This window comes from Prosopis cineraria, unplaced genomic scaffold, assembly GCF_029017545.1.
Source record: "Prosopis cineraria cultivar Desert tree isolate PC_DT_omini unplaced genomic scaffold, ASM2901754v1 PC585, whole genome shotgun sequence".
NCBI classification, from domain to species: domain Eukaryota; kingdom Viridiplantae; phylum Streptophyta; class Magnoliopsida; order Fabales; family Fabaceae; genus Prosopis; species Prosopis cineraria.
In genome coordinates this window covers 2,994-12,905 of record NW_026555910.1, presented here as the reverse complement: position 1 = coordinate 12,905, position 9,912 = coordinate 2,994, and the positions used below count along the sequence as shown (strand labels likewise).

General features: G+C 28.5%; 1 protein-coding gene across 1 annotated transcript; it reads right to left on the bottom strand.

Annotated features, from left to right (window-relative positions):
• On the bottom strand, nt 1–2,429 carry LOC129297674 (MDIS1-interacting receptor like kinase 2-like). The gene is made up of 2 exons (XM_054936017.1): nt 674–2,429; nt 1–402 (listed from the first exon to the last, which is right to left on the bottom strand). The coding sequence occupies exons 1-2, from the start codon at nt 2,061–2,063 to the stop codon at nt 116–118; spliced, it is 1,677 nt and encodes a 558-aa protein (XP_054791992.1). The 5' UTR covers nt 2,064–2,429; the 3' UTR covers nt 1–115.
• Nucleotides 2,430–9,912: the final 7,483 nt, after the last annotated feature.

Genomic DNA, 9,912 nt, shown 5'->3' with positions numbered 1-9,912 from the left:
AGGTACAGAGACTAAACATTAACCAAAAATCTTGGCTGCTGCAATAGCAGATACATTGACACAACAATAATTATTATGAACAAGTTAACAAACTTCAATTATGAGCACCATCCATTTAAATCATCTGAGCGATGCTTTGCATGGTTGGTCGAGATGAAGGGTTTGTCTGTAAACATGAAAGAGCAAGATCTGCAATCAAAGTCACTTCCTTCAGCCTTTTCTGCTTTGTAGGAGGTGACAGACGAGGATCTAGAATCTCATTGAAGTTTATGCTTTGAGCATCAACGGATTGTATGTGGGAAATTAAATCACCGGGATGCTTTCCCATGATAATCTCAAAAGCCAATACACCAAAGCTAAACACATCACATTTCTCAGATACTGCCATTGTATATGCTAGTTCTGCATCATTTAGAATCAACTGATCTCATTTGACACAACCTTGAGTGAATCACAATGACAGAACTTTGTTTTCCTTAGAAATCAAGTCTTCAAAATTAGTTTTGTTTACTTCGACACAACCAAATAAAAAAATAAAATTAAAAAAAAATAATTTCACGCAGATGAATTTGGATGACTAAGAAATAAACATGAGAACTAGAAAGCCCAAGTCCAAATTTATGAGAATATTAAGACAACATATCATCTAGACATTGTTTAATACTGAATTTACCTGGAGCAGCATACCCACGTGTGCCAGCAAATGTTGTCCAAATTGATGATGAGCTAGCCTTCAGGAATCTTGCTGTGCCAAAGTCTGAGACATGGGCTTCAAGATTTGCGGACAATAATATATTATTGCTTGATATGTCTCTATGAATAATTGGTGGATCACAATCATGATGCATATAAGATAAAGCTTGTGCTACACCTTTGACAACATCCACCCTTTTAGGCCAATCTAACTCTAATGCCTTTGTGTCATTTTTCAGAAAATCAGCTAAAGTCCCTCCTTCCATGTACTCATAAACAGCAAAAGTGTGTGATCCTTGTGAGCAAAATCCATAGAGCTTCACAATGTTTCGATGGCGGATTTCTGTCATGGCTTTGATTTCACTCTTGAAGGATTTTAAACTTTCCATGTCTATGTCATCTTCTTCACATCTAAACTTCTTTACAGCAAATTGTTCACCTCCTTGCATGACCATTTTGTAAACTTTTCCAGAAGATCCTTCCCCAACACAATACTTGCCATCAAAGTTCTCTGTTGCTTCAATAATGTCTTTATACAGATCTTTCCCATCAAATTGACAGACTGAAAATGGACTTTCTTTCTTGGTTCCTGAATTCTGTTCTAAAACTCTTGAGTTTTCCTTTGAACAAATAAAAAAAATCCCAACTAACACCAATGTAACAAGTAGTGCACCTGCTAAAGAAGCAAGAATAGATATCACAACTTTCTCTTTGGTGCTTCCCATGTGTGATATTGAAACATTGCAAGGTCTCAAACCTTGGATTCTCCCACATAAATCTTTGTTATTACTCAAATCTAATGGATAAGAAGAATTAAATATGCCACTATTTGGGGCAGGACCCTCCAAATTGTTGTAAGAGAGGTTGATGCTTGACAAGCTCAACATTGTACTAAGGGAATCAGGGATAAAACCTGATAGATTGTTATGAGACAGATTCAGACTTATCAAGTTGTCAAGCTTAATAAGGTCCACAGGGATTTCTCCAGAAAGTGAATTAAAACTCAAGTCCAAGAAATCTTCCAAGGAGTCAAGATTCCCAATTTGATATGGGATAGTGCCATTGAAGTCATTATGACTCAAATTTAAATTGACAAGCTTGTAGCAATTCCCTATGTGATAAGGAATGGATCCGCTTAGCCTGTTCATTGACAGGTCTAATGACTCTAAATTAGATAGACTTCCAAAGCTTGTAGGCATCAAACCTGAAATATTGTTTCTGTTTAACTTCAGAAGGTATAACATGGAGGCATTTCTGATTTGTGGTGGAATCTCACCAGATATTTGGTTTGATGATAGGTCAAGCTTTTGCAACTTTTTCAACTGAAATATCTCAGCAGGAATATTTCCACCAATTGAATTTCCAGCCATGATCAGAGCTTCTAAGCTTGGGCAGGCACCCCAATTTGCAGAGAGATTACCCTGCACTCTGTTGAAGCTGATGTCAACATAAGTGAGATTAGGATGAGCACCAAAATCCTGATCTGCATAACCTGTCAACTGATTATTTTGAAGTTGAACTCTGTATAATGATGAACAGTTTCTCAAACTTGGTGGAATTGAACCAGAGAGACCATTATAGGCTGCAGTGAAATTGACAAGCTTCCCACCTTTGCACACTTGAGGCGGTAAATGGCCAGTGAAATTGTTATAAGATAGATGAACAACAATCAAAGATGATACATTTCCAAACTCTTGTGGCAAATCACCGTGTAACAGTCTGTTTGGATTGCCTCATTAATCGATTTTTGAGGCAAAAAATCGATTAATATGAAAAGTTAGCCAAACAGTCGAAAATCATCAAAAATCGATTATGGGTCAGGACGCGCGTTTTTCTATAAGTACTCTCCATCAGCTTTTGCAGAACGTTTATCAAAAAGCGTTGGGAAAAATTACAAAGAAAGGCCCAAGAAAAAATTACAAAGGAAACACATAATTTAATAAAAATAAAATTAAACTCTCTTCTTTCTCTTTTTTTTCCTTAATAAAATTTAAACTTTGTATATTTAAAAAATTAATATTTGATATTTAAAAATTAAATTATATAGTAATTTATACAGTTAAAAATTAATTCTGATTAAATTATCCAAACATCTTTAATTTTGTTAAAATTAATTTTAAAAAAACAGTATCCAAACAGATTACGTTATAACATAATCAATTATGATTAAAATCTACCACTTAATCAATTATTTTCATAATCTATTATACCCAACTGAAATTCAAACAGACCCTAAATTGTTACGGTGAAAGCGAACATCAGTTAGATTGGTCAATCTACCAAAACTAGGCGGAATTATGCCTGAGAGATTGTTTAGAGCCATTGAGAGAACACTTAGATTTGTACAGTGACCAAGAGATTGTGGTATAGACCCAGAAAAGTTGTTTCCTTCTAGAGATAGGTATTGGAGCTTGGAGAGCATTCCAATGCTTTGTGGTATACTTCCACTGAGTTTATTATATTGAAGATTGAGAACGAGAAGATTGGAAATGCCGAAAAGTTCAAGTTTTCGATGGTACCTTCTAGACCAGTACTGTTCAAGTTTAGTTCAATGATGCTACCTGAAGAGTCACAATTGATTCCACGCCATGAACATAGGGCTTGAGCTTCACTGGAGTTAGCTTGTGATGGAGTGACCCATGAATCCAAAATTGGTTGGTAATTTGGAAGACTTTGTTTCCATTTGAGAAGAGCTTCAGATTCTGTAAGTGCTGCCGAAGCGATAGGGCATAGTGGCCAAAAAACTATGCAAGTAATAAGAGGAATTAGAAATAAGGGAAAGATTTTATGTTGGGCCATGTTTGTGAATGCGCATGAATGTTCAAAATCAAACATGACCTGAAAGGAAGGAAGGATGAAGGTGGAGTGAAGCTACAGTTGAGAAGAAATGGAAGGGAGCTCAGTGACGGCACTATACCTCCAAGGCACAGATCAGCAAAACGGCAAGAGAGAAGAAGACTCTAGACCTCATCATGCATGACACCACATGAATAGTGTGGAGGAACAGAGGAGGAAAGTAGTTAGAGTATGGTGAGGGAGACTGGAAATTGAGAGAGAGAGAGAGAGAGAGAGAGAGAGAGAGACAGAGAAGAGGGATGGGTGAGATTTTGGCTATTATTTTACCTTTGGCTGTTGCTTGCGGACTCGCTTCTCTCCTTTGAGAGAAGCCTCAACCGCCTCTCCTAAAGCTTAATTTGAATCATTTAAATTTAATTTAAATGATTAAAATTTTTTTTATTTTTTATTTATCTTTTTAAAAAAAAAATATGTAAAAATTATAAAAATATTTTAATAAATATACTTATTAATCTCAGAGTCCAAATTTAATATAAATTATCTAAATTTAATATTAAAATCTTTTAATAAATTTGTTATTTTATTCAGAATATATTTACACTGTTCATAATATATCTAAAAAGTTAATCTAAATTTTTATATTAAATTTAAATCATCTATATTAAATTTAAACTGTCAAATTGATAAGTATATTTATTAAAAATTTTTATAGTTTTTATATTTTTTTATTTTAAAAATATAAAAAGATAAAAATATTAATTTTAAATCATTCAAAATTAATAGGAACGGTCTAATTTTTACATCGAAAGAGGGGCAGAGGAGGCTTTTGAGAAGCCGAATCCCTTGCTTAGAGTCATCCGTGACTGCACTTAGAGTGTGTTTGGATAGGGGAAAAAATCGATTTTCCCCCTCCAAAATCGATTATTTCAGTAAATTAGCCAAACGGTCAGAAAAGGTGAAAATCGATTTTGACCCCATACGCGCGTTTTACCGTAAGCTACTTCGATCAGCTTCCTGATAAACATTTGTAAAAATGTTGGGAAAAATTACAAAAACAAGCCCAGGAAAAAATTACAAAAAAAGCACATAATTTAATAAAAATAAATTAAACTCTCTTCTTTTTCCTTTTTTTTCCTTGATAAAATTTAAACTTTGTATATTTAAAAAATTAATATTTGATATTTAAAAATTAAATTATATAGTAATTTATATAGGTAAAAATTAATTTTGATTAAATTATCCAAATATATTCAATTCTGTTAAAATCAATTTTAGAAAAACAGTATCCAAACAAATTCCGTTATAACATAATCAATTATGATTAAAATCTACTACTTAATCAATTATTTTCATAATATATTATACCCAACTGAAATCCAAACGGACCCTTATAAAGTGGGAGAGGATGAGAGAGAGGAAAATCGAAGGGGAAATGACTAAACAGCCCGTCTTAAAAGAGAAACGGGGGAAGGAAATATTTGGAGAATTTAAGTACCTTGAAAAAAATTAAATTAATACTCATCCAAGATATTTTTAACAAAATTATGCATATTAATTTAATAAAAAATTATTTATATTAATAAATTTTATTAAATATAGTTTACAATTTTATTTTTAAAATATAAATATAAATTTTGAAACTACTATTCATTTAATATAATATTATTTGTATAACATTAAAGAGAGAAAAATATAATAAAAAGAAAAAAAATAATATTAAAATAAATATAATTAATAAAGCATTATTTCCGTTAAAGTGTCAAATTACCTCTAAAAATATCCTATAAATGATAGTTAGATTTGACCATTTTTTAAAAGAAATAGATTAAAAATATACATTTAAAAAATGAATATTCCAAAATTTTAATTACATATAAGACATTTAAATTTTACATATAATTATCATACTTTAAGTAAAATTTTTATCTGTAATTGTTTAAACTTATATTTATAACTTTTTTTAAAAAAATTGTCATATAACCTAAATATTATTAATTCAATCTTTTATGACTAAATTCATTCTCTCTTTTATTTTGTTCCTTATATATGGTAGAGTTGTGAGATATTCAAATATCAAGTCTGGAATTTCAACCCGATACACCTATGGAAATTTAATATGCATTTCTAAACATTTAAATTCTTAAAATATAGAAAATTAATCACCACATTCTAACACCAAGCATTCATGTATATAATTGTCATAATAATAATAATGATAATAATAATAATGTGCCATTACATTCCTCCCTGTTCCCCGTATTTAAATGTGCACTAACCTCATGTCTCTCAATCATTACGCTTGAGTTGTTACTACTTTTATCATTAATTGGAATGGCCTTTCGAAAAGTAGACCTTCAACTCACACACACATACAATCAGCTTCAATGCATATAAATTCACCCAAAATTCAAGCTATAAATAGTACGGTGGGTATGACAGAATAAAAAATTCTATAACCACTAGTAAATTGTTTATATTTTAAACTAAAATTAATAAAAAATAATTTATATTCTGGGCCCGAGGAAGTGTGTCATGATCTATTTGACATTTGAAAAAGATTATTTCATACTCTCTCCATCCTAAATTATAAAATAATTTAGTCCAAAAAATTATAAAATAATTTGAGATAAGATTACTTATATCAATAAAACACAATAATACTCCCTTCATTTAAAAATATAAGATATTTTTTGAGAAGTTGGATGCTAAAAAATATAAGGTATTTTTAGTCTTTTAAGGTGTAATCATTGCTTTTTTTTCAAAAGTACCCACATTGATAATAATTTTATATTTATTATAAGGTGTTTAATAGGGGTAAATATGAAAAAATAAGGTTAGTTAAAAAGTAAGTAACTATTTATTGGGGGTGAGGTTCAGTTAAAAATACCTTATATTTTTAAACGAAGGGAGCAATACTTTACAAATTTATTTTTCTTAACAAAACTATAAGCTTTTAAAAATATTTTTACATATTTAATTATTATGTTATAATATTATTTTAATCTTTCTCCATTTAAAAGCTAATATTAAAAAAGTATCATTAATGAAACTTCATTTCTCTCAAATTATTATATCTTTTGGAACAAAAAATTCTTCCAAAATTTTCTTATAGTTGGAGATAGAAAAGTAGACAATTGAATTTGTCTCTCTGTTGAAATATAAAGCTTAGTTTTTCAAGTGGCTCCGGGGAGACGACATTGTCTTGAGGGGGTGCATCACTTTGAGAAAAATTTCTTGTGGGGATGTAAATTTTATAACTTTACACATCTTTTTATTTTATATCTTTAAATTAAATAAAAAATATTTCAATTCAAAATTTTATTTGGTATTCCCTCCCTCCCAAAATTATAAGGTCATTTGATATAAGTTACGTATATCAATGAAATATAATAATAATACTTTACAAACTTACTATTTCAAAACAAAATTGTGAATTCTAAAAATGCCCCTAACACCTTAATCATTATAATACAATATTATTTTAATTCTCTTTTCATTTAAAGGATAATAGTGAAAAAGTATTATCAATGAAATTTTATTTTTCTCAAACTGTCTTATATTTTAAGACAAAAATTTTTTTTAAAATTATCTTATAATTTGAGTCAGATGGAAGTATATAATATTTTAATGATAAAAAAAAATATGATAAACATGTTTACATGAAAAACTATATCCACCAGTTCAATATAATTTTTCAAAAAGAAAAATTATTATCAATGTATTTATGATATTACAATTTTAGTTCTAATTTAATTATTATTTTTAAAAAATTTTTATTTTTTATTGCTCACAAGTTTCCTCTTTTTAAAAGAAAATTGAGGCACAACTAAGTATTAAATGTAGGAACCTCTTTTAAAAAAAATTTGAACCTTCGTTCATCACTTTGTGATGAACTAACCTTTTGCGTTAAACCTATCCCTTGAGTCCGAGACTAACTAACTCTCATCCAAAATACATACATCCATCTTCCCATTGAAATATAAAGCATGGTGTTTTTACTATCATCAAAAATGTTTATCTTTTTAGTTAGGGAAAATTTATTTCATATTATTTATCCTCTCTAAAACACTAATATGCAATAATAATTTTCTTATTTTATCCTTAAAGGCATTACTGTCAAATTTGAGTTGTTTATCCAATTTTACCTTTTTTATGTTTTTAATTTATAAAATTATGTCAACTCACTCATAACTTAGACTAGATACAAATTTAATTAAATTTGCTAGTTGACACTCCTAGTAGTTTACTATTTTTATATTTTTAACTTGCAAAATCATATTAACTCGCTCATAAATTTAGACTATTTGCGAATTCGGTTAAATTCATCAATTTTTTATCAAATTAAGTGAGTTAAGTATATATCATGTAAAACTCAATTCATATAACAATAGGACCCAGTTAAAAAAATAAAAACTAAAAAAAGAAACACTAATATTAATAAAACAAGAAATATTAAAAATAAATTATCCTGTTTGAAAATCTCTATATTGAGTATGATAATCTATCAATGTAGATGTATTTAATTTCAATTATTTATATTTAAAATATATTTAAAATTAAATTATAATTATATTTTATATTTTAATTGTTTAATCATATACTTTTAATGATTATTTATAAATAGAAGTAAACTCTTACAATATGAGCTTATGATTTCAGTTTACATTCTATCATGAGTTTAATTACTTAAATTCTCAAGTTTAACAACCATGCTTAAATGCATTAAAATATTGTTAGCACATTAGTGAGATATGCTCTGTATAAATGAGAAGTAAATTTGGTAAAATATATCATGTTTCTACATATTAATTACATTTTTAATAAGTGTGCAATAACTTTAGAGGACAAATATTTTGAAATGATTGGAAGGATGGCATTAGTTCTTGTTCCCATAAATAATTAAAGTATTGTAACATGAACAAGGAAGCATAAAATGATTAATCAACAACTTCTCCCATCAAGAAACAGCATCATTTCCATTTTTACAAAATGATGGCCCCATGCATTAATTTAAAAGTTCAAACTAAAAAGGTTCAGCTAAACATTATCCCCTCCTCCAGATCAAAATATAGAGCATTGATAATTAAATTTACGGTTTATGAAAAATATTAGTTGAAATCTTAATTTCTTACAAAATTTTATTTTTTTCATATTTTATCCTCATTAAACACCCTTATAAGTGCTTTATAATAATAATTAAAATTCTAGTGCATCATTTTTTTTTAAAAAAGTAATAAATGAAGTAGAGATATAATTAAAAAATAATTACAAAAATTATTAAATATCTTATATTTTAAACTAAATGAGATTTTTAGAAAACACCCTGTATTATGGTCCGAAGGGAGTATATATCGATCTTTGATAAATTGGCAGTTATAGCTAATAAATTAATTAGCTTCATGCCAAGGTACAAAATGCTAATAAAAATTATCCAAGAACCTTGACTGCAAAGATATTATCAAGAACAAAACTTCAATCATGATATATAAATCCATTTAAATCATCTGAGTGATGCTTAATTCACATGGTCTGTCGGGATGAAGGGTTTGTCAGTAAACATGAAAGAGCTAATTTCGCAATCAAAACCACTTCCTTCAACTGTTTCTCTGCTCTATAGGAGGTGATAGACGTGGGTCTAAAATCTCATTGAAGTTAATGTACTTTTGAACATATATTAGAGGCCATTGTATATGGAAAATCAGATCAACAGGATATAATCTCAAAACCCAATATACCAAAACTAACACATTCATCATCTGGACGCAAGATCTTTTTGGCCTTTAATATAAGTCATTCTCCACATACGCCCCTACAATTTTTGATACACAATTCCGAAAATACCCTCTTGCAATTTTTTTTAAAAAAATCAACATTTCAATTTTTAAGAAAACTCTTCCTATATATCTCTCGGGTCCTATTCATACAGTGAAAAGAGAATTTTTTTTTATTTCTATTTATAAGTCATGTCATTAATTTTTTATCATAATTTTCTCTTTTTGTCCTCTATTAAATATTCGCTAGATGAAGTATGTTATTAATAAATATATATTTAATAAGGTAAAGTCAAAAATTTAGAATCAATGAGTTTTAATATTTTTCTTATTTCTGGTAAAATATGATAGAAGTAACCTAAAAATTGAATTAGAAGATTATCAAATAATTTATAAATATTTTTAAGATTTAGGGGCAAAATGAAAAGTAGTTTAATTTAAGAAAATTTTATACTCTAACTAACTTGCTTGCTTTACTAGTTTTGATAAATTAGTTGGACCCAGTTTTTCTCCATTTTTTTCTTTCTCCACTTTCTCTCCACGTTCCATCTCAACCGTCAGATTCATTTTTGAACAATTGAGATTTGATAGTTCATAAAAATTATTATTATATTCATTTTTTATAAAATCTATATTTTAATAATAATTTTAT

Coding starts and splice junctions, on each gene's coding strand:
- LOC129297674 (XM_054936017.1), bottom strand. CDS start 2,063: ATGGCTGGAAATTCAATTGGTGGAAATATTCCTGCTGAGATATTTCAG. Junction 403..673: donor ACGTGGGTATGCTGCTCCAG/GTAAATTCAGTA, acceptor TAAATGATGCAG/AACTAGCATATACAATGGCA.